Raw genomic sequence first — 26375 nt, 5'->3', positions numbered from 1 at the left:
TTTCGTCCACGGTATCCGAAAAAAAAAACAAGCAAAAAATTGTAATTTTGGAAACGGTTCAATTTAGGAAAGAAATAACGCACCAAACGTTCTAAAAAGTGATATGCGTAATTCGGCAGCCTGGTATGACTTTTCGTATACTCCAGTTATTCCGCAGGAAAACCCCAGGACCAAATTTCGTTCTATAGTTTTCCACATTCCTACGCCTCTTCATGTTGCACTAAAACTACCCATGTTCTTTCTATACGTAATAATACTAATATGCATACCTTACCGATATATAGGTAACATTCAGTGGCGGATTTAAGGGAAAAAGCCCAGTAGGTAAAATCTATAAAGAGAGACGTTTTTTTTGTCTTCGTTAATGAGCTTTTTGCGTCCCGTGTGATGCCCTTTCACACAAATTTGTCTTCGTCCCTTTTTTAGTCTTCGTTAGTGAACTTTGTGCTCCCTTATCGTGCCCTTTTATACAACTTTGTCTTTTTCCCCTTTTTTTTAGTTTTCGTAAATACACTTAGAACCCCTTTGTGGTGCCCCATGTCGAAGATCCAGTGGGCAACTGTTCCATTCCCTACCTGTTAAATCCACCACTGGTAATATAATAGCGTAACATATAATATACAAGTATTCGTGTATAAAGAATGAATGATTTAAAAATAAAATTTTATAGGAGTTATTCACGTATGAAAAATTGTAGTACCCATCATTTAATTGTGCAATGAAATGCATATGTACAGTATACCCAATACCACATTAACTGTTCTAATCAAGTCGCGGATGTCCAGAAAACACGAAAAGTATCAAAGTAGTTTTTTTTTTAATGGAACACCTAGTATATTATTTTATTTTCAGGTTCTACGCTCAAAATAACAGTGAGTTTTCTTAAGGTTTGCTTAAATGAAAAAGTATCTATCTTGCACACCGTTAGAAACAGAACAAAAACTAGAGCTTTTAGTTGAACTTTTTTTTTATTTGATACTTAGTTTTTTTGTAATTTGTTAAAAACTGATTAAACCCCCAACTACCCGCCAAAAACATGGGTTAGGCGTGGCTGTAAGTGGTCGACTTCTTGATACGATATTTTTACAACCCAATAAACAAGTGTGAAAAATTTTAAAGAAATGCCAATTTTTTCATTACCATGATATTTTATTTAATTTTGTTGTACTCTCAGGAAATGATTAGCGATTACCTTAAAAATTACGAAATAATAAAGATGTTAGTAAGTTTTTTTATTTATCGGAATTATTTTTTACAAATTGTACCAAAGGTGCTTCATCGAGTTATTCCGATTTGTTATAGGTTTTTTGAATGTTTTAATTTATTTATATTTATAAATTTTTGAAATATACTTAACTTTTACTTTTAGTACTTACTTTTCCATCGAAATTGGGTTTCTCTTATTAGTTCGAACTAACGCAACTCGTATACATTCTCTTGATTTAAAAATATTATTTATACGAATGCTTCATACTTACTTATACCGCATTTTAATTTCTACAATAAATTATATAAAACTCTTTTTTCAATTTTGTGTGAAACTTTTAGCTTTTGGTGCAGAACCCTATTTTTTTTGAAAATAAAATACAGCCCAGGTTATACTTACTCATAATGAAGCATTCAATTATATAGGTGAAATAATTTTAAAAATCGGTTAAGTAGTGAACTCAAAAATGAGGGTTTGTATATTATTTAGGGAATGAATTTCGAAAAATCCTTTCTTAAATGACATCTAGACTATAAATATCCATTCGAAATCTCACTTCTTTATTTAGGCTGGGCGTTGATATATCAGTCGGAACATTGCCTTTTCCCCCTCCCCTCCGAAATGTTTCTGATTTTAAATAAAATAAAAAAAGAAACATTTGAAAAAAAAATCATTAAAATCGGAGCTGCTATTGAGGACTTTCTAAGAATGGCTATTTTATGTACTCCTTGATGTTCGTATTTTGTTAAAATAATAATTGAATTACATATTTGTATCATTTTCCATCCATAATTTCATTTTTGTACTCGATATTTTATTTGCGATATGAACACCAAAGTTCTAAAATAAGTAAAACTCGATTAAAGAGTTTAGTCCAAGCAAATTACACATTTAGTTACTTAAATTCTAAAATGGAACCCTTATATATTTAAACCATGTATATGTGAAATATATCAAGATGTACTAAGTTTAGTCCCAAGTTTGTAACGCTTAAAAATATTCAACAAAATTTTAGTTTAGTCTAGTAAATTTTCGGTTGCCTGTCTGACAACACGATAATTAAAAAACCCAAAAATTTATCAAGCTGAAATTTTTATAGAGTTTTCAGGAAGTAAAAAGTGAAGTCGAGTTCGTAAATGAGTAACAATTTAACCGTACTAACCATCTTATAAACCGTTAGAGATAGAACATAAGTTTAAATGTAAAAAATGTTTCTTATAAAAAATATATAACTTTTGTTTGAAACATTTTTTCGTAAACATCATTGTTTACCCGTGAGAGCTCAAATTGAGTTAAACAAGTGAAAACAAACAATTGACTGAATTAATTGTTGAAACACCCTGTATAGAAAGTGTTGAATCTCAGTGCTTGCATTATTTTTTATAAATTAGAAGAGACCACTAGACCACAAGACCACTAGTTGAAGCTACTTTCAAATTTTCAACACCCTATCTATTATAGTTTTGGAGAAAATGGACACAAAAAAATTTTTCAAATCAAAGTTGTTTATTTTATATACTGAACATTTTTCATATTTAAACTTTTTTCTATCTATAATGGTTTATAAGATGGGTCCTGCAGACCCAAGACCCAATTGACCCATGTTGCTCATTTACGAACTCGATCTCACTTTTGTAGTCCTGATAATATAATAATTTCATAAACACCTATACCAAAACTTTATTCGTAGCATCAATATTTATAAGCGTTACAAACTTGGGTTTAAACTTAGTCCTTATTTCTTTCTCATGCGATTTTTCGTTGGATATTTTCGGAGATATTTGCTATCAAAGTTCATCTGGAAAGAAAAGGTCCAAAAATTTTATTTCCACCCCTGTTTCAGAGAATTTGTATTAATTTTATCCTTACACTTTTCCACGTTCCAAGTTCCGTTGCTTGCATTTTTCGAAGGTTTTATTGAAATAAGTGATTTTAAATGATGTGTTCGCATTTACGATTCAACTATAAAATGAATAAAGAAATGATTGTATGTGAAGTATAATAAATATTACTTGAGTATATAATCTAATACATTATTATATTTGTAAATCTTATATAAACATTTTTATGACTACATTAAAAATTTTTTTAACTTTCTATTTACATATTCAATTTGGTGTGACATACACTTAGGGAAATTTCTAACTAATAAAAAAACAAATGTATCATTTTTCACGTTAAAAAATAGTTTTGTCCTCTTTAATTTTTAAAAATATAGTTCTTATCATAAAAAAAAAATTAAAAACAAAATTCATTTTAAAATTTTACACAATTACACATTCAATTTTAATCAAAATAAAAAAAAAAAAAAAGAAATGTTGGGGTGAATGTATCTAGAGACATTTTTACTAAGTATATAGACACAAGTCCAACAATAAATCATTATATCTAAAACTAAAAACAAAGAAATGTGAATGTTTGAAATTAGGATTCGTAATAAAAATAACATATTAATAAGAATAAATCATTTATATTTTAAAGCGATCCACTAAACATTGCAATTGTACATGTAGTTGCTTATTCTTTCTTTATAGCTTCATATTCGAATTAATAGTTTCCGAGAACCTTAAAAAAAATATCAGAGACACACGAAAGTCATTAAAGTCATAATCTTTTAATATATAAAGCGAATTTCCCTAAGTGAAGGCTACTAATAAAAAAATAACAGATATCAAAATATGTAGTACCATATGTGTTGTGTATGCGTGAAAATTTCATAAAATTTGTTGTTTTTTTTTTTTTCTTTTTTTCGTTATCTTATTTTGAATAAAGTGAAAACAATGCTATCGATCTATTTATGATATAACTTGAAACTTTGTACATATCATCAGTAGTAGTAAATGAATAAAAATTTCTTCTTAGTCGATTTCGTTGCAACAAATTAAAAACTTACTTCATTAATATGTGAATAATTATTATTCAAAAATATTAACTAACTCAATTTTATACGTTCTCAAATTTTCATGTTATTTATTTTTCATTGACAGCCAAACTTGTAAAACTCATTTTTAAATTATAAAATTTTTTTATTTAATTATTTTTATTCTTGCTTTTTGTTTTTTTTTTTTTTAATTTTTCATATGAGTTCAACGTTCCTAATAAAGTTTAAATAAACGCAACTAGTTCATAAAAAATGTTTATCATTTTAGAAAGAAAAATATTTGAAAATAATATCATTCAAATCATTTACAAAGCCTAAACTGTTAAATAATTAAAATATTCAAATACGTCAATTTCTTTAATTATAAAAAAAGGATTGTATTTTTTAATTTTTTAAAACTTTGAGAACATAAAATAATAAACGGTAATGATCGTAATTCAGCTTTTTATATTTCGATGACAATTCAAAAACAAAAACATTTTAAAATATAAATTTTCGAATTTTCTTGCAATAAATAACATATAAATGGTTTACGTACACTATTTAAATAAAATATAGCAAGTAAAGTACATTTTTTTTAAACACTTTTATTTATTTATAAAAAATTTGTTTTAATAATTAACTATGTACAAATCTAACATTAAATATTATTTATTAGTGACGTAAGTTTTGATTTGTTGTAAGCGATGTATAATTAAATATTTTAATACGTTTACGCTCTAATGAACGCTTAAACGCGGAAGGGAAATTACACGAAATTCACCTATTTTTGTATTTTTTTTAACCTATTTTTATATAAATATACAATTTTTTTTTCAAATTGTTTAAAAAAAATATTTTTTTACGAAAATTGTATTTACATTCACCAAAAATGTATTAAACTGTCATCGGTTTCTAACTTATATCAAATTTAGACTTTTTATTATCATCACATTCATCGTCTTCTTCTAAACCATCAAAACCACGCTTTAATGAGTTAGTACTACGCTCGGACAATGACTGATTACTATTGTTACCTTCTTCGGTGACAATAGATGGTTGTATTGATATCTCATCGGAATTTGCATCGATTTCACTGTGCGGTGATCCTAACACAAAATGATCGGTTAGCTGTGATCGTGAAAATGAATCTTCATCGTCATGAGGATGATGATGCATTGTATTCTCGTTATTTGTTTCTTTGTTTTCGTCAATGTCATTATCGAATGATGGATTCTGTGCAAAAACATTCGCTGGCAATTGTTGATCGTCTTTTTTCTCAGCGAATATATGTTCTAATTCTGAATTACTTTCCGCTACATTTATCATACCGGATGCTGTTGTTACACTTGCTAACACATCTAAACCATTGCCAGAATTTTCAATTTCTTCGACTTGAATTTTATTTGGTTGACTATTCGTTTCAGATGGTTCAAATATATTTGTTAACTCCTCTGGTTGGGTTTCGATTTCATTATCTTTGTTTTTGGCGCTTTCACTTTTTTGTAATTGTGCTGTTTCTGATTCTAAATCTTCCGTCAATAATGGCATTGAAATTGGACCAGCACTAGATGTACCGGATACCTGAACTGAATCTTCAATATTCGGTAAAGAATATCCAAATGTTGAAGTTGTCAATTCAGAATTTCGTACATTCGAAATATTGGGATCAGTTATGGTGATTGGCAGTCCCAAATTTGTTTGTAATTCATTCGCCAATTGTGAATTCACTGTTTGCGCTATGTTTGGATCAGTTATTGTAATTGGTAATTCCAAGGATTTAGGTACTTGACTTGTGGTTTCAATATCAAGTGGTACTTTTTTACTCGTACCACTTGTCGGTACCTCTAATGGAGACATTATTGGTGCCAAATTTGTTAATGATGTTTCTAAAACAGCTCCACTAGGTAAATTTGGTAATTGCATATTTTGATATAACGAAGGACTAAGTTCTGATGTAGTTGACATTAATGGTCCGCCAGTAGCACTTGTCACAATGTTCAGACCTTCAGTTATAGCACTTTCTTGTGGAAATACTGTATTTGCTAATGCCGCAGCTAAAATATCTTGATTTGTAGTTACTTGTGTTGCAAAGTCGGGTGTATAATTTTCAGATAGAGCAAAACCATCTGTAGAAGTAGCCAAAATAATTTGCTCAGCACCTGCAGCACTTTCTGTATTTAAAATAATATGTTGTCCATCCGCATTGATTATTAAATTACCTTCAGTACCAGACATAATTTGACTTAAATCTTGGCTACCAGATGCTAAAGCATTTATTAAATGTTGAGCTTTTTCTGGATCACCTGATATAAATATTTGTTGTCCGTCTTCAGCATTTGCAATACTATAGGTAACAGCTTGATCGGATGCTGGAAGGGTAACTTTCGGATCTTGTAAAACTGTTTGATCAGCTAATATTAAATTTTGATTATCTGTCATTAATAGTTGTTGTTCAGCCCCAAGAGCTATTAAATTCTGTTGATCATCAGTTATTAATAATTGTTGATAGTCTTGAGTATTTGTTGCTTCGGATAACATGTCAGTCTGTTTTTTAGGAATTTCTGTTTCAGTACCTGCCGATAACACATCTGTGGTAGTTTGTGTTAAAGCAGTCGATGTATCTGACGTAGATGTATTTAAACCTTGATTAAATTGGAGCATAACATTACCATCAGGTCCAATTAAATTTGGATCTAAAGCCATGAGTGCTTGATTATCTAAAGGTAATAAATTTCCAGATTCGTCTACAGTCACCAACATATACGATTGAGGTTGACCGTCTACCACTTCTCCACCAGGTACAGCTAATATTTGACCTTGAGTAATACTTGTTTGATTTCCCATATCATCTTGGATTATCAGTTGTTTAGGTGAATGGACAGAAGTATCACCACTAGATATAGACGGCGTTGGTTCAATGTTTATACTCTGAGACAGTGTTGACTCAGTTGTTTTTGGCTGACTAGATGAAAGCGGTACTAATGGTGGAACACTTTGACTTGATGTTATAATTGGGCTTGGCAATGGTCGTGTAGATTTTATAAATTGTTTTTGTTCAACGAGTTTTTGTTGCGGAGGTCGCTGAACTGGAGATGGAGTTTTAACATCAGAAGATGACATTTTTTGTAAAATAATACGTTGTGGTTGTTGTGACGGCGTGCCTTGTTGACGAATAATTTGTCTTTTAATTACATTTGGCGTTTTAGGTGCAATTGTTAATTTCTGTTTGCCCGTTATTACCGGTGAGATTGAAGTAGGGGTCGATATTGTTTTTAATGCAGGACTCTTTTGTACAACCGTTCGTAATTGACCAGGTGGAGTTGATGTATTTGGTTGAACTTTCTGTACGATATGACGTTGACCTTTCACTAAAACTGTTTTTGTTTTAGCTCCTGGTATTGACGGTAGGGTAGATTTCGTTGGCGTGGAACCGGCTGGTATGATTATTTTTTGTGAATGTAACTGTATCTTTTTCGTACCTTGGACTCCACTTTTTAAAGCTTTCATTTGTGTGGGAGTTACAGGTGTCAATATTTGACCTTTTGATGTAATTATTGATTGACTATGAACTGATGTTAATAATTGTCCTTTGGAGGTAACAACCGTTTGAGGCGAACCTGTTTGTGTTTTAGTTTGAACAAGGGTTGAAGTTGGGGTCAAAATAGCACCTTTTGATGTCACAATATTATTAAGAGATAATGTTGTACCCTTTGTTACAGGTGAACCTCTAGCAACAATTTTCGTTCCCATTTTAGTCCCTAGCATTCTTTGTTGAGCTGGTGATAGTATAATTCGTGATTGTTGACCTTGTGCGTTAGTTACAACCATAACTTTATTACCAGATTGCAATTTCGGCTTTGTATCTACAGGAGATCCACTGGGAGACACACCTGTCAAGCTTTTGCTAACAACGATTGATGATTGGCCAGGAGTTCGAATTTGTCTCTTCCCAACTGTATATTTGGAACCCGTTGTTTGATTGGCTGATGATGATGGTAAAATAATAAATTTCTCTGGTTTTCCTGGTTGAGTAATAACGGCAGTCTTATTAGAAAGAAGCTTTGTGGAACTAGTTTGATAAATTTTCTGATTTTTGGCTATTCCTTGGTGCACTACAGATTTGATCATCGGTTTTTGTTGGCTAATAATTTTCATTTTTTCAGGTATCACTTTACCTGATTTATTCATTATTTGAACGGTATTCGATTTTTCTGGTTCGTTAGATAGAACGATGGGCATATTTTCAATACTTTCAGGAGTTAACAAATCGTCGCTTAAAACTATTGGCATTGAATTAATATCAAACATATTATCATCAACAGATTCTTTATTTGTTTCCAAACTGCCGTCAATGATTTTTCCAGTTGAAGTAATAATTGTTTGTGATAAAACCGTTGGTTTTATTCTGCTTGCTTTATTCGATGATGGTGTCGAAGAATCCGCAACAGCTTTTTCGATAATGAATTTTTTAATACCACCTTTATCTTCTATATCTTCTTCAAAATTACGTTTTGTTGCAACACCTTTTGTTGGTGGAGTTTTTAAGTCATTATTTGCTGGTTTAATAATTTCTTCGGATAAAATAATTGGTTTTGGTTTCTTAGTAGTACTTGAAGTATCTTTATTAATCGGGGATGATTTTATAACAAATTTTGTTGCTTTAGGCTGTCCAAATTTGGAACCTAAGGATACTGTCCGTTTTTGTGCAGCGGTTAATCCAACAAATGTTTGTTTTCTATCAGATAATGTCACTGGTACTAATTTCTTTTCAACTTTTGTTTTGTCACCCTTTGATTCTAGTATTTCTAATAATTTGGATGATGTTGTTGAAAACGCTTGTTCGGGTATAATTTCGTCCTCTTCTGGCTTTGTATCGGTTAATTTTGCAATCTCTGATTCTATTGAATTTTCATTATCAGTTGTTTTTGTAGTTTCAGTCGATAATAATAACGAAGTATTTTGTTCGGATTCACTTAATTGTGGAGCATATAAATCTTTATTATCGATTAAAGAATCACTCATTGAGATGTTATCTTTTGTGGGTGTTGACATGAGCGCAATATTTTCAGGAAATATATTCGCTTTGCAGGGACTCGATTCCGATGATGTAATCTTTTGAATTTCATTTTCAATTGATTCTAATTCATCTTCATAAGCAGTGGTCGTTACTACTTTGGTAGATGTGTCTAACTTTTCATCCAATTTGTCAGGTGTTAATGGCAATTTCGCTGAAGTATCGTCTTTATTATTTCCTTCCTGAATTTCTGCGACAAGAAGTTGATCATCAGATTTTGTTAGTTCATTGAATAAAGTTTCATTTGTATCTTTACTCTCCAAAACATTTTGCAATTCTTTGATATTTTCATCGTTTTTGAGTATATCAACTTCATCATTTTTGGGTGTCGTATCTATTTTACTAGATGTCGTATCAGTTTCACTATGTGTTACATCCACTACGCTTGGAGTTGTGTTAATTTCGTTACTTTCTAAAGGTTCAAGAATAGATTCTACAGATGTAGTTTCAACTGATGTTTCGTGAACTATTTGTTGAACTATTTTATCTTTATCTTCATAATTTTCAGAGTTTGAATCAATAATTTTCACTTCTGATCCACTATTAATCACAGCACTTATATCTTCATGTTTTAACGGTGATGTAATTTGTTCGTCTTGCTTTTTACTTTCAATAATCGTACTTTCATCTGATTTATCAATCACCATCACCTCGTCTTTTTCAATATCTACTTCAGCTACCAAATTTAAAGCTGTACCTTCCGTTGATTTATTTTCATCCAATAAAACTTTTGTGTCAGTTATTTCATCTTCTTTCGCTTTAAATTGATTTTCCGATAGCATTTTTCGTTCTTGCTCTTCTCGTTCTTTTGTTTTTTCCATATCTAATTCTTTTTTATAATCTGCCATAACTCGTTTTTTAGGCGCTTCACATTCTTTTTCATTGGTACGTTTAGAACTGGTTGTTTCAGAATGTAATGGTTGTATTTTTCGTGGGAATTTATTTTCGTCATCGTCATCTGCAGCTAGAAAGCTCTTATGGGTTGTTATTAATTTCTTATTTATCTGTGCTTTCATTTTCGATATTTCAAATTTGATAGGCGTTCGTTTTAATTCTTGTGAAGTATTGGGGCAGGTATCTGATTTTTCTGCTTCTTGAATTCTTTTGTCTCTAAATGTTATCTTTAATGGAGACGATGTTGACTGACTTGGTGTTGGTGGTAAAGGAATATCTTCCATTTTAAAGTCATTTAATGAAATCATAACTTTAACTGAGTCATCTGATTTTTCTTTTTCTAACTTAGTTGGTGATTTCACATCTTTTGGTTTTTCATCAAACGTTTTTTCAAATAGTGTTTCGCTTTGTTCTTTTAGTTTATTTTCATTCGTTAAAGCAGCTTTAGCACTTGCTTCTCTATATGAAAAACTTGGTTTTTTAATATGTAACAAGGAATCGGTAAGACCTGTATTTTCTTGAAAAGTATATGCACTAACATTTGAAGACTCATTAGCTGTGGTTTTATCGGAAACATCATCAGTGCCAATCAATTCTTTAGAAGAATGAGACGGCGATGAATAACTAAAACGTCCACGTTTTCTTAAAATCCTTAAACGTTCTCTAGGTTTTTCAATTAATTCTTTTTCTGGTTGTTCATCTTGTTTCGGTGAGAGAATTACATTTATTTTGTCTACTTCATCTTTTTTTGGAGAAAGAATTAACTTTCCTTTATCTGTCTCATCTTTTTTCGGAGAAATAATTAATTTTGCTTTGTCTATTTCATCTTTTTTCGGAGAAAGAATTAATTTTATTCTACCAATTTCATCTTTTTTCGGTGAAAGAGTCAATTTTTCTTTCTCTATTTCGTCTTTTTTTGGTGAAAGAATTAATTTTTGTTCTATTTCAACTTTATTAGCAGTTTCATTTTTATTATCTCCCTCTCTCAAGTTTTTAACAGATTCATCAATTGCATCAGCCTTATTTTTATCAAATTTATGTAATTCTTTCATTGGTGATTTGTGCCGTTTAATATCACTGCCAATAAAAGTTTCTAGTTTATTCGAAGACATCGTTAAAGAAGAAGCGGTATCCTTGATTAGTAATACACTTTCATTGAGATTTTCAACAATTGCAGAATCCGCTTTATATCGCTTTGATTTTCTAGGACTGTCTGTTTTAGATTTCTGGACTAAAATATCTAAATTATCATCTAATTTATTAATCGTACTTGTCGAACCAAAATCATCTGCCTTTGATTCATCATCTTTCAAATATTCCATTTTTTGTTTTCTAGAACGTTTATCTGGTTTTGGTTCTGATTTTTGTTCAATTTTTTCTACAATTTCAATTGTTGTTGCCTCAACTTTATCTTTGCCAACTTCAACTGTTTTATCTTCTAAAATTTCGAATGATTTTGATGGAGTTCTAAGTCGTTTACTTTCAGGTTTATTTTCGTCTATTGATTCAGGTTTAAATTCATCAAGTTTATCACTGTCCGATTGTTTGTAGGCTCCTCTTTTTACACGTTTATTATCCAATTTAATATCAATTTTTTCTTCAGTGGATTCTAATTTCGATTCTTCCACCACAGTTTCGGGTAATTTTAGCGACCTTCTTGACCGTTTATTATCTATTTTAAGTTCATTATCTAAAATAGATGCTTCTATTTTTAAAAACTCTATTTTTTCTTCAGCGATTTCAGCAGGTTTTTGAGATCTTCTTGATCGCTTACTTTCATCAAACGTGTCAATTTTTGATTCTTCTGCTTTTTCTTCTAGATTGTCTGTAGATTTATGTGATTTTTTTGATCGTTTGGTTTCATCAGACGTGTCAATTTTAGATTCTCTGGCTTTTTCTTCTAAACTTTCTGCAGCTTTATGCGATTTTTTAGCTTGTTTACTTTCATCCACGTCAATTTTTAATTCTTCTGCTTTTTGTACAACGATTTCTGCAGGTTTAAGTGATCTTGTTGATCGTTTATTTTCATCAATTGTATCAATTTTTAGCTCTTCCGATTTTTCTTCTAAATTTTGTACCGGCTTATGTGATTTTCTTGATCGTTTATTTTCTTGTACAGTATCAATTTTTATATCTTCCGAATTTTCTTCTAAAATTTCTGCAGGCTTGTGTGATTTTCTTAACCGTTTATTTTCTTGTATGGTATCAATTTTTAGTTCATCAGGTTTCTCTTCAAAAATTTCTATAGGCTTATGTGATCTTTTGGATCGTTTACTTTCATCCACACTATCAACTATTAACTCTTCTGGTTTATCTTCTAAATTTTCTGTAAGTTTTTGAGATCTTTTCGATCGTTTATTTTCATCTACAATGTCAATTTTTATCTCTTCAGGTTTATCTTCTATATTTTCGGTAAGTTTATGTGATCTTCTTGATCGTTTATTTTCATCAACAGTGTCAATTTTTAACTCTTCTGATTTTCCTTCTAAACTTTCTAATGATTTATGTGATTTTCTTGATCGTTTAGTTTCTTCAACATTATCAATTTTTAATAATTCTTCTGATTTTTCTTCTACGCTTTCAACAAGTTTATGAGACCTTCTTGAACGTTTATTTTCGTCAACTATATCGGTTTTTAATTCTTCTGGTTTATCTTCCAAAGTTTCTGAAGGTTTATACGATCTTCTTGACCGTTTATTATCATCCACAGTGTCAATTTTCAATTCTTCATCCTTATGTTCTAAATTGTCTGTTGATTTTTTTGTTCGCTTGTTTTCATCTATAGTGTCAATTTGAAATTCCTCTGTTTTATCATCTAAATTTTCTGTAGCTTTATGAGATCTTCGCGATCGCTTATTATCATCTACAGTGTCAATTTTTAATTCTTCAGAGTTTTCTTCTAAAATATCTGCGGATTTATTTAATCTTTTGGATCGTTTATTATCATCGACTGTGCCAATTTTTAATTCTTCTGGTTTATCTTCTAAATTTTCTGCAAGTTTCTGAGATCTTCTCGATCGTTTATTTTCATCAACAATGTCAATTTTCAATTCTTCTGATCTATCTTCTACACTTTCCGCAGGTTTATTTGATCTTCTCGATCTTTTATTGTCATCCACAGAATCAATTTTTAATTCTTCCGATTGGCCTTCTAAACTTTCTGAAATTTTAAGCGATCTCCTTGATCGTTTATTTTCATCCATTGTATCAATTTTTAATTCATCTGATTTCTCTTCTAAACTTTCAACAAGTTTATAAGACCTTCTTGACCGTTTATTGTCATCTAAACTGTCAGTCTTTGATTCTTCTGATTTATTTTCTATGGCTTCTGTAGTTTTGTGCGATCTCCTTGATCGCTTATTTTCATCGACATTGTCAATTTTTAATTCTTCTTGTTTATCTTCTGAACTTTCTGTAGTAGGTTTATGTGATCTTGTTGATCGTTTATTTTCATCTGCAATGTCAATTTTTATTTCTTCCTGTTTCTCTTCCAAATTTTCTACTGATTTATTCGATAACTTTTTTATTTTTTTACTGTCAGATTTACTGTCAATATTGTCATCTAATTTTGGTTGTGATTTATCTTCTGCAGCCTTTTCTTCAGCAGAGTCTTTTTTCAATTCTTCTGTCTCGGGTAATTTTTGCGATCTTCTTGATCGTTTATTGTCTGATTTGCTTTCAATGTTTTCATCTTTCGAATCTACTTTTAATTCTGTTTTATCTTCAAAATTTTCGATTATCTTCTGTGACCTCCTGGAACGTTTGTTTTCTGTTTTGCTTTCAACAATTTCTTCAGTTAATTCTAAGTTTGATTCACTAATTTTTTCAGTTTTTTGGCGTTTAGATTTTTTATCCACTTTTATTTCACCAGCTTTTTCTTGGATATCTGTTTTAAATTCTTCTTTATTAGTATCTTTTATTTCTGCTTTTGGAGTTTCCGTCTTAGTTTGTCTTCTGGATCGTTTAGGTGTATCTGATTTTGCGTCAGTTTTTGTTTCTTGTGTCAATTCCTTCACATCTTGATTTTTTTCTTCTGACTTAGATTTTACAATATCTTCTGTCAGTTCGGTTTCCATTTGCGGCTTATTTTGTGAAAGAATTTCTAGGTTTTCTTCAATTTTTTCATTATCTTTAACCGCAGTTTGTAATGAATCACTTTTATTATAAATATCTTTAAAATCTTTTGGTATCACTGTAGATAATCCTCTACGCTTTGGAAGTAATTTTTTAGAAGAAGTATCCACCATTAAAGATTCGCTGAAAGGCTCGGAATCAGGTTCGATTTGGACTGGTTCAAATTTTTTACTATGTCTCGTTTTTTTTCCTAAATCCACAACATTTGATAATTCGTTTACATGAGCAATCGTTTCTACAACATTTTCGTCAAGTTTATCAATAACTGGAGTTGATTTCCTCCCCCGAATTTTTTTCTCTGGTTTCTCAGAAAACAACTTCTCTAATTTCAATTCAGGGGATTTTTCTTTGAAATCAGATTTTGACTTTTTCGATTTAAGTTCTGATTCTTTTTGATCTAAAACTGGAACTTCCACTACTTTCATTTCTTTCATTGGACTCACAGATTTTTTTCTACCACGTGTTTCTTTTCGTTCTGGCGTTTCATTTGAAATTTTTTCTTTTGAGGAACTTTCTGATTTTTGTCGCCCACGTGTTTCTTTTTGTTCAGTAATTTCAATCAATTTTGTTTCATCCGCTCTCTTTTTACTGGAAGGTTCAACTTGTTCAATATCTTCGGATAATTTTTCTTTAGGAATAAGTTCAGACTTTCGTTTACCACGTGTTGCATGAGTTGATTCATGTTTAGGTTGAATGCTTTCAGAAACTTTTTCTTCATTTTCAACTTTCTTTTTATGGCTTTCTTGGTCCGTCTCAATGGAACTTTCTTGTTTTTCTACAACTTTATTTTTAATTTCTAATCTTCTTTTTCCTCGTGGTTCATGTAATTCCGATTCCAGCACCTTATTATCTGATTCAGACTTATTTTTATCATGTGAAGATTCATCTTTACTTGTTAAATTTTTATCTGTTTCTTTTTCAGATTCTTGTTGCTCTGTAGAAATTTCTGTTCTGGAAATTTCAGATTTCTTTTTACCACGCACTTTTTTATCCGAGTTAACTATAGTTTCTGAATCAGATTCTTTATGATCGGATGATATTGGAGATTTATCCTTCGAAAATAATTCGTATTTTTTTCTAACGCGCGATTTTTTGTCGGGTGTTTTTGTATCACTAAGTAAAGGTGTTGATTCCGTAGTTAACAACGTCAATTCTGGTAAAGCGGTTTCAGCCATAATTTGATCGAATTGTTTTTCAATTGTCTCTGTATAATCGGGAATTTGTGTTGTCATTTCTTCAAACTCGACTTTTGATTTTCTATTCCTCTTCCCTTTTATTGTTTTGTCAACATTGTCTACTTCTTTTAGAGCAGATTTAGGTTCTGTACTCATATCATTTGATATATCTAATCCAGTTTCGGGTGTTTTAGCCTTCTGATTTTCTGGAATAACCCGTGGTATTTTACGTCCGGGTGATTTACTAATAATAGTTGCAACTTCTTCATCCTCTTCGAAATCGAAACATGATTTTTCTGCAGTAGTATCTGTTTTAGACCCCTCTTCTGTTTGGGATGCCTGTAATTCACTAATACCGGTTTCATTTAAACTCGTATCAACTGATTTAACAGTATTATCTTCTTCTTTTTCACTTCCGCTATCATCCCAATCAGCCAATAAATTACTAATACCCTTTGTAGTATCTTTTTTACTATTTTTCTTTTTCTCGGTGAGTTTTAATGTTTTAGCAAATTTGATTTTAGGAGATTTGTATTTCTTTTTCTGATAATCATATGTGGACAGATCAATACCTTTTCTTAACAATTCTAAATCTTCGTCAATTGTCAGTGTCGAACATCGTGATATTTTTGATAATTTATTTTGTGGTGACATCTTCGATTTTGATTTCTTTTTACCTTTACCTGATAATATGGTACCATTATCTTCAGCAATATGCATTTTAATATGGTATGCAATTACATTTATTCTTGTACAAGTGTAATTACATCGATCACAACTGAGTATAACATTTGTTGAATTATCACTAACTGCTGGAGCGAGTGAAGTATCAACACCTTTTGTAAGATCGTGGGCCTCATATTTTTTATTGTTTAATAATGGGTTGATAAAACGTGTTGGTGTGCTTGTAGCCAATAATTTCGGAGTGCCACTTTTTCTACCACGGCCAGGTTTACCACCAGAGCCACCTTCAAAAGAGAATACACATTATTATAATTTTTTCTAAGAAAGCTTTCGCAAATAAGAATTTGATATCAAAATTTGGAACTTTCAAGATGTGTTGTTAATTTACGACAACAGGAAATTTAACGATAATATTTTATCAGGTAATCAGTTAACTAATTAAATTTAAAGGGGTAAATTTGATAGAAGCATTGAATTTGATCTTGATTCTGTATATTTTTGCATCGAGTCTATTCAGTATTCGAAAAAATGTTCCTATTAAAATATTAAATTTTTCATTATGGGTCACGTAAGTAAAATCTTAAGAAATCTTCAAAACTTTTAATATAAGTAATTAAAAGCGTAATTCACATGCTGTTCAAATTTGAAGGCAATTTACCACATCTAACATGAGATAATTGCAATTAAAAACGACATCAATCTCTCTTCAGTTTTGAACTAGAATTTACTATTAATTGAATTTTAATATCGAGGCCATCATAAAAAATTGAAGCATGTTGTCAGTACCTATATAAAATAAATTGGAAAGTGGCAAGCATAAATTTTAGTTCCTGTGGTAAATTCATCATTCTCCGAATTTCAATCGCCAATAACTCGGAAAGTATTTTGTATATTTTCTAAATATACTTTAATGGCAATTTTTGCTTAGATTTCATCGCTGTATCGGTTTCCGTTGCATTTTTCAATATATTTTTCTATCCTCTAGAAGGGGGTGGTTTGCCACCCACTGGGTAAAAGCACCAATAGACATCATAAAACTTTTTATCTGGAGGATGAATAAAACTTAATCCCAAATTATCATCGAAATCGGTGCTATAGGTCAATTAATTTTTAATCATTATCACTCTTACAGAATTTTAACTATTTCTATTTTAATATAATTCATTTGAAATTACCTAGACTAATTCGTTTCATTGATGTTGATTTACGATTGGCAGGAGAACCAAATAAATTTGCATAACTAACTTTTTGCTGTGGAGCAAATTCTTCACTTGTTATTATGTCGGGATCACCATTTGTGAGTGTTTCTGCTGTACAAACATCCACTGGAAATTTATCCATATGCTTTTGTTTCGCACGATGCATATCTATTGACAAAATAATTCGTTTTCAAATAATATGACCAATTAAAAATTAAAAAATATATTTGAAGTTTAAATTACAATTTAAATTAATATAATAGTATACACCCACATGGGCGAAATATCTCTGAACGTTGGTTTTCATAAAAAATCAAATGGCATATGTTGTTGAAACTTTTTCTATCTTCAAATAATATTATCTATTTTCGAATTAATAATTTTTCATATTTTTTCAATCTATCTACAGTTTTTAAAAATATATTTTTTATAATCTTTGAGAAATTGTGAAAATTTTTTCATAACGTGAGTAAGGTGTACAAGCACTTTCGTTAGTTTAAAATAAGTCGTACTCAGTAAATTAAAAAAAACTTGTGAACAGTTAAATAAGTTTCAATATGGTGGAATTTGTTAAACGAATTTAATTATTAAGATTATTTCTCAATAATCACATTTTTCATTCAATAAACACGTAATCAAATTATTTTTAATTAACTAGTGAATTAAAAAATAAATTTATATAAAATTATGTAGAAGTTTTGATTTACAAAGTTAAAGAATAGCGAAGTTAAAGAATTTTTATCACGCGACTAAAGTTTACCAAACGGTTGACACTAGTGCTGACTGATTAAATGTTTTTAAAACTTTGTATCAACTTTAAAAACTTTGACACAAATCATATTCATAAGTCACGTTTAAATAATTTTATTTCAATGGACTCAAATTAACGAAATTATATTATATTCTTATCTTTTTAATAACTTACCCAATCCTTTTTTAATAAATTCATGTTTCCTTCGGCAATTATAATGATATATGTAATCTAAACTTCTGACGTATTCACTAAAATAATAAAATGAAATCATTTTAATAAATTTATTCACATAATTAAATTAAGCATTTAAATTTCTTTATAAAAATGATTTGAAAAAGCGCAGCATATTTTTATGAAAATTTGATATTGACTAGTCTAGATATTAACGATTTAAAATGCGTAGAATATATACAAGAGAAATGTACATTCGAGTCATATTGAGATCGTGTTATGTTGCAGTTTTTTAATATTCCGATCAAGCCTTGATGGACATAACGAGTTAAAACTATTCTTTCCACTTTTCACTGCTTATCGTAAAGTTTCGATATAACACAGGCGAAACTCTATAAGAGATCGCTCACATTTATACAAATATATCCCATGAAAAAATATGTTTATGTTTACAAAAATATTTATGGCGGGTCGCTAGTTATATTTAAATTAACATAAACCAAAAAATATAAAATGTGGATCATTTTAATCTATAATGGCTAAAAGGTAATGTCTAATGGCTAATAGGTCGTTTTGTAGGTAACCAAAGAATAATAACTTAAACAAAAGTTGCAGAGTTTGATGCGGGACATCATGTTCTGACATCAAAATGGACCTAGTTCTTTGGGTTTCTTTAATAGGAAATATTAATCCTAAACGGTAAGAGATAGAATAACGCTTTAAATTAATAAGTTGATCTTCATAAAAAAGCTAACATTTTTCATTTAAATTATTTTTTTGAAAATCGCCAACTTTCGAAGAAAATACGACTTAAAAATATGTCATTTTTGCATTTAATCCAAAGAAAACACATTAACTATAGAAAAATGTTTAGCCAAAAGTTGTCAAGGGCAATAGAGGATATTCACCCATTTCCATGACTTTACCTACAATTAGTGTTAAACTATAAGCGTATTTTCTTTCGATTAAATGCAATAATGACATATTTTTAAGTCGCATTTCCTTCGAAAGATAACGTTTTTCGAAAAAATTATTAGTTTTTTATGAGGATCAACATTGAAATTTAGCGTGTTTTTCTTTCTCTTACTGTTTAGAATCTAAAGTGGCTATAAAAGCAGCATGAAGAACTAGGTCCAATCTCATGTCAGAACATAATATCCTTCATAAAACGAGCTATTATTCATTATAGATTAAAATGGCCCACTCTGTATAATTTAATTTTTTCACTGAAATCTATTTTAAAATTAAATAGTTAGAAAACTGTCGTGTTTTAAGTGCAACGAACCTTAGGTTATTATTGAGATATTTTCAAACTATATCAGCTGATCGGGTATCGGATAATCATTAAAAAAAAATGAAACAGAAATACCTTAAGAATTCGTACTCCTGCTGTATATTAATTGAATATTCTTTAAGAATCTTAGCAAACAATTTAAGAGTGTTATCAAAAAACTGAAATTTTGTGTCTCAATTGACGAGTATTTAATACGCTTTCAGTATAAATTTCAAGTCGATTCTCTGTATGGTTTACGATAAATTAATTATTAAAAACAGCCCTTTATACATTAGTCAATAAGTGCTTTTAAAAATGTTTTACCATTTACATAAAAAACAACAAAACAAAATTAAGGTAGTACCAGCATGAAATCACTTTTCGACAGATTTGGCCGAATTTTTTTTCTCGGGTTTATAATAGCTTTATTTATGAATTCCTAAAATTTCATAATTTTTGACCGTTTAGATCGCGAGATATTTAAAGACAAAGTTCGCGATTTTGAGGGTCATGTCCCATTTAAAGCATGTAAAATGTCCGGTCTCTCCAACTATTTTTTATGATATTATTATATATTGAAGAAAAAGTAGAAAAAAATGTTTATACAATACAATTCTAAAAAAAAAATTTAGAAATTAATTTTCACTTTCGAGATATTAATTTTGACGTAAATTGATCGAAATTGGGACGTTGGCATAATTATTTCCCATTTTAAACGGTCAAAATTTCTGAAACTTTGGGAATTAATAGTAAGCATTATTAAATTCTTAAATTTAATTTTTCGTTAAATTCTGTCGAAAAAAAAATTGTACCATTGCTTTAACATAGAAACTGCAAATACCATGCTGGTACTACCTTAACAAAATTAAATAACAATTATAATTCGAATAAAAATTTTCTTTTCGTTTGTCTAAACTCATTGGTTGCGGAAATATGGAGTACAAGAAGTGTGAACAATAATCTCACTCTTAAATGACTAGCAGGCGTACACATTAATCTTACGATCAGTATTGCGTATGTGTACATGTAAAATGTATACGGTGTATTTGGATAATTTAATCAGGCGCGGAACGAACATTTATGGGGCCCTGGGCTAACACTACTAAGAGGCCTGCCTTATTACTCATCTAATTGCCATTTTGTCAAAAAACTGTTTTCTTTAGTAATGTAAGTATACGGTACAGGAAAAAATAAGACAATTAAATGTATGACTTGGTGTTGTATATACAAACAGCAATTATACGACATAATTGCAAAATAAATTGCCAAGTTGGATGTAGTTATGATATATAAATTACTAGCTTGATACCCGCCCGCTTCGCTGAGTTTAAAAGTAAAGGCCACCGCGTACTAGCCTCCACCTCTCTTGTTCTCGCTTTTCCCCCTCCCATAAAACTTGAAATAGAGAGGGGTAGAGTGTTTTATACAGTAACATATATGTACAGATTTCAATTTCAATTTTTTTTAAATGTTATTTTTATATGTTTAGTCTTGATTCATTGAGAATATCAGAACAGGTGGTCATGAATTGTATCTTTTTTTGTTCACAATATCTTCTATTGTTTTCAATGAAGGTTGGGGAGACTTTTGTATCAACGGGGCTCTGGATTGTAACCAAAAAAGCCCTTAAGTAGATCCGCCCCTGGTTTACATAGTAAATAATATTTAACATTGATTATCCTATGAGGCATCTTACACTACACAAAACTGAATATAGTTTACTCTTAAAATATTGAAATTCGTATAAATACAAAGACATTATAATATTTTCCGAAAATCTGACGATCCATTTCAAAACCTATAAAAGCCTAAGCCTCTAAACATAACATACAAACTCTACAATAAATTATAATTTGAATTGCAATGTGATCATAAAGATTTTATTTCAATCAGCTATTCTACTGGGTTTGTCTATGAGGCGAAATTGCAAGTTATAGCTACTGTGTTAAAAAAATAATTAGTAAATGTATTATAATGTTACTCAAGCTTTTTTAACAACTTGTGGTTTTTAAAATATCATAAAAACTATAAATTAAATTAAAAATTGAACTACAGTGTTATTAGAAAGGGTTCACTACGATCGTGACTCAATCTGTGCTCGATAAAAAAAAGTGTATTGCCACAGAATTCAGAGCGCTGAATATCACAGGAATCTGATCAAATTATTATTTTTTTCAAAGAATCTATAATACTATTTCTATGTTTACAATATCTGTTTAAATTAATGAGAGATGTTTAAAATGATATTAAAATATTAATTCCGCCGTCCGCCAGCACCTGATCATGCCATTGATAAATACACATCTAAATATTTTTCTGTGGCTTAACTTTGTTAAGACTAGCAAATTTTTACTTTAAAAATTGTTCGGGTCTCGTGGAAAAAAACACTCATTAGATGCAGTAGAGAAAAAGTGCTTACCTTTATAAACTGTCAGCTCGTGACAGAAAAAAATAATCAATTTTTTACAGTCTGCCAATGACAGACGACATATATACAAACACAAAAAAGAGGAAAATGTATAAGAGACTTTTATAATCTGCCATTCATTTGAATAAAAGAATAATGTTCAATACACTAAAAATATTTTCTATTGCTTGTGACTGTATATATGCTCTCTACCATTGAAGACTGTAAAAAGTTGATTAACTTTTCTGTCACGAGGACATTCTATAAGCATAATTAGATCACACAATAATTTCTAGAGGAGAATTTACAAATGACTAGCTATGAGATACCCGCTTCGCAGTGAAACTACAATTTTAAATACAAAGATTATTGTGTTATAACCTTCACTTCACATGTCGTCACTTACCCTCCTTTTGTTCACAATTTCGTTTGATTTCTAAAACCTCAGTGTTTATTTACTATATTATGCATGTTTTACACATAAAAACCTTCCTCTTCAATCACTCTATCTATTAGAAAAAACCGCAACAAAATCCGTTGCGTAGTTTAAAAGAACCCATGCATAGGGATTAGGCACAGACAGACGGAAACGACTTTGTTTTATACTATGTATTGATATCATAAATATGGATGAGCAACGAGACTAAATGAAAATAAAAATTATAACCAAGTTGACAAATTTGTCAGACCTTTTTAATTAAATTTTCTTTCGATTCGGTTAGTGAAAATATTTTTCAAAATGTTCTAACCGCAGATGTACGTCAATTTGAATGACTGTCGGTCATGGATCACCTTCCAATCATGCGATTGAAATGTATTTATTATTAACGTCACGATAAATTTGTAAAAAACTTTTTATTTTAAGAGTTAACAGTTGTTTTCTCTTAATATGTGTTATTGACTTACAATAAAGAAAAGCATCGCTATGATAACGGTTATATTTTTGGGCAGCCGATAAACTAATTATACTTGTATAATTTGCGGTACTTAAAGAAGCCTACATGCACTCTTATGTAAAAATTGTAACCGCCTGATGATTGGTAGCTTGATAACTGATGATAAGACAAGACTTTTTTCTACATTTGTCTTAGAATTCCGGCGTTTCAAGATATCAGGTATAAACACATTCTCTTGATCTATACTAGCCAAATGCCACGTACTTTTATATTATAGACACATGAACAGATCACCATCTAATAAATTCGTGTGTCACTTGATGGATCAATTTGATACAAATCACAAATTTTAAGATATTAAAATTGTTTTACAGTATTGTTAGTTTTATAAAACCGAAAATAACAATTCTAGATACAAATGTTTTACAAAATGTTAAAACCTAATAAAAATTCAGTTTTATTAAAATAAAAATTTTAATTTTATATTTGTTTTTAAAACCAACCCACTCTAAACCTATAATTTAAAAGACTAGATCCAAATATATTACAATCTCCTCTGAGTTCAATAAAATTCGATAGATAACGAAGTACATATTATGATGATAAAATCATAATCATTCGATATGAACAGTTTTTTGATATGTTATAAACTCCATGTACTATTTATTACAAAATATATTGCGTATAAATTTTAGCAAAAACAAATCAATCATCGAATAAGCGAAAATCATGCAGTTTTCTATATTTAGATAAATTAACAAAATATCAAAATAATAAATGGAATAATTGTTAAAAATCTTACTATTTATCTTCTTGAAAAAAATGTACATATGCAATTGGTGGTTTTTTGAGACCCGGTTGTATTTCAGGTGGCACTCGTTTGATATCATGAACTTCACCAGGCCACCAACACGGTCCCAATTTCACCCATACTACATCCCCATCATTATATTGCACGGAACTTTGATCGCACATGTTTGTGGGAAATTATCTAAAATAAAACAAACATTAAAACTAAAACTTTATATCAAAATTATACTTAAATAAATCAACAATACGAAATGTCATCTAAGACGATTACTTAAGTGGTTATGATACATAAAACAAAGAATACAACAGCGCCATGTACCGACGAGCCGTCACATTGAAAAATGATCAAAAAATTTTCATGAAAAATTCGAATAATTTTGAATTTGAACAAATAATTGTAATAATAATTAACTTGATCAATCTTCTGACATATTTTTTTGTTCGCACAGTGGTGCATACGAAGTCAGTAATCACTATGTGCAGTTTTCTTTTTCTAACTCATACAGACATTCATGTATAAATAAAAAAGAGTTGATGCATTGATGATGATTAAAATTAATGTAGATACTTACCGAGCAAATAAGATTCCCAAAATATAAATAAAAACGATTACTTATTTGTGTAATCCATATTAATAATAATAACTTAAAACTAAACACGTTAGTATAGTTTTTTGATTCAAAGTTGATATACACACAAAACACCTAGGTATATATCTTATGTATAATTTACATGTATGCTATATTTAAGTAAAACTGATTGAATCATTTAATATATAACAGATACATAAAATTTGTAATCACAAAACACTGTAAACACATAAACATATGCATATATTAAACTTACGCGGCAAAATGCCTTAATTACTTTTTAAAGGAGCCACAAAATACAGACGTACATATTTGTTACCCAGAGTTCTGTATGATCAGCGTCATACATGCTAACCAACTTCTTAGTAATTATTTTAAGTTTTTAAATATTGTACTAAATTCACATTTATTTCAAAGTTAATGAGTTTTGTCCCTAATTTCTTACAAAATAATTAAAAATTAATTAATTATTGTCTCATTTCTACACAAAATCACTATAAAATTTATAAAATTATATAATTAAAATGGAGTCGACGTTGGTGCCACTGTATGCTAATTAAGATGATTGCATTCATTTTACATAAATTTCAATTTTTATATTTTTATTTTTGTTCTAATTTATTTCCATATTTAATTTATTAAATAATGAATGCCCTTTTAAAAATCAACAGTAAATTTCTGGGTATTTGTAAAATAGAAACATTTGCGTAGGATGAATTATAAATAGATTATGTTTAAGCGGGAATTTTGAAATACTATAAAATGCATTTTGTATTATCCTGAGCTAGATCCAACAAGTAGTTCTTCTGAAAATTTGTAATAAACTGTAAACTTTTAAAAATTAAAATCATGGCATAAATAATTTGTAACCGTAGAAACGGCCATTTAGAATCATGGGCGACTTCTTCTTATAAGCCTAAAAAATGATGTGATATTTCGACCCCACGTGACTTCCTCGTACACTTGTAAACTAATCAATATGAATATTTCTATTGGAAAACGGAAATTTTCGATACGGTCATACGTTTAAAGATTTGCAAAATTGCACAATTAAATGTAACAAAAGTCTTAAATTCAAATTTTCAACACTAAACGTTAAAGGTGTATTTTCATCCCGACGCTTGGCGTTGAGTTTGAACGTCAAATTATACAAATTATTTTGAAAGTACAGTAATTATTATTTTGTACTGATAAAAGTGATAAACCCACAATTTATCCTTATTCACCATGTCATTATATATATAGTTGTTTATTTACTGAACCTTAAACTCAGCCTACTAAAACTTAAAAAAAAAATTTCGTCATTACAATACTTCCTTTGCTTTGAACACGGAAGTAAGAAAATCGAACATTAGTAAATATCAGGACTTTGCATATATCACTGCATACTCGCTATTTTACCTATATTACTATTTACTAAAATCTCAATCTCAAAGATAGCTTAATTGTATGAAAGTTCAATACAGTTCTTGCCACGCATTTGATGAACTAATACAACCTAATTTTCTATCATTATCCCGCCGGATCATTACCTTAACAAAAGTATTTTCCACTTTTAAATTTTACTGGGTATCAATTTAGCTAGCCACAAAATCAAACAAATTGGAACAATTTTTGTTGCCTCAACTATTTAATACTAATGCGCGAGTTTCTATAAGTGTAGGTATCTGTTCTATTTTCGTTCGCTATATTGACTTTTCTATTACGTCATATATCCTAAGATACGTTTTGGATCTAGACGCATTTATCAGCTTGTTATTAAAAACTGAAATTCACATCTCCAGATACTTGATCGGGAGATTCTCGAAATCGTGTAGTCTCTCCCGACTCCCGATATCAACATAAATCTCCAGAGTTCAGTAAAATAAGATTTTTTATTGTTTGTTCATATTCAGGTAAATTAGAACATTCTGAGCAGCTTTTATTTTAAATTACTTGAAATATATTTTTTTTATTTAAATATTTAATTATAGAAAAAATTGGTACACAAAAAATCAAAAATATCGAGCATTATATAATTCGATGGTATATAATTAGATTAATTTCACCATCTCCCGACTTCCCGGAGCTTTGAGATGGCAACCTGTAATAGAAAAGGAAGTTATAGAAAATAAAATTTGCTAAAATTTATGATCTGCAAATTTAAAATTCTATTTATAAAAATTTTAAAACAAATACAGAATTTTAGCTTTTTATTCTAGGAATTTCCAATTTTGTGTTTTAGTAAAAATTAAGATGAAAAAT

At 29.7% G+C, this 26375-nt stretch overlaps 1 protein-coding gene across 2 annotated transcripts; it reads right to left on the bottom strand.

Annotated features, from left to right (window-relative positions):
- Nucleotides 1-4753: 4753 nt before the first annotated feature.
- On the bottom strand, nt 4754-24329 carry LOC123293709 (titin-like). Of its 2 annotated transcripts, none has more exons than XM_044874611.1 (5): nt 24114-24329; nt 23534-23722; nt 18156-18232; nt 17207-17398; nt 4754-16315 (listed from the first exon to the last, which is right to left on the bottom strand). In XM_044874611.1, exons 2-5 carry the CDS (start codon nt 23704-23706, stop codon nt 4983-4985), a joined length of 11775 nt encoding a protein of 3924 aa, XP_044730546.1. In that variant the 5' UTR covers nt 23707-23722; nt 24114-24329; the 3' UTR covers nt 4754-4982. The 2 variants fall into 2 exon arrangements, with proteins under 2 accessions (XP_044730546.1, XP_044730547.1); XM_044874612.1 differs by lacking the exon at nt 24114-24329 and adding an exon at nt 23813-23873.
- Nucleotides 24330-26375: the final 2046 nt, after the last annotated feature.

Source organism: Chrysoperla carnea, chromosome 2 (genome assembly GCF_905475395.1).
Source record: "Chrysoperla carnea chromosome 2, inChrCarn1.1, whole genome shotgun sequence".
Taxonomy (NCBI): domain Eukaryota; kingdom Metazoa; phylum Arthropoda; class Insecta; order Neuroptera; family Chrysopidae; genus Chrysoperla; species Chrysoperla carnea.
Note: the sequence above shows the minus strand (reverse complement) of the source record. Positions and strands in the feature narration are given on the sequence as shown.

What these genes read in the sequence shown, in the direction of transcription:
- LOC123293709 (XM_044874611.1), bottom strand. Translation starts at nt 23,706, where the DNA reads ATGTGCGATCAAAGTTCCGTGCAATATAATGATGGGGATGTAGTATGG. An exon ending in TTTTTTCAAGAAGATAAATA is followed by an intron (nt 18,233 to 23,533) that starts GTAAGATTTTTA and finishes TTATTATTTTAG; the next exon opens with TGAATACGTCAGAAGTTTAG. An exon ending in AATGAAACGAATTAGTCTAG is followed by an intron (nt 16,316 to 17,206) that starts GTAATTTCAAAT and finishes TCTCTTTTGAAG; the next exon opens with GTGGCTCTGGTGGTAAACCT.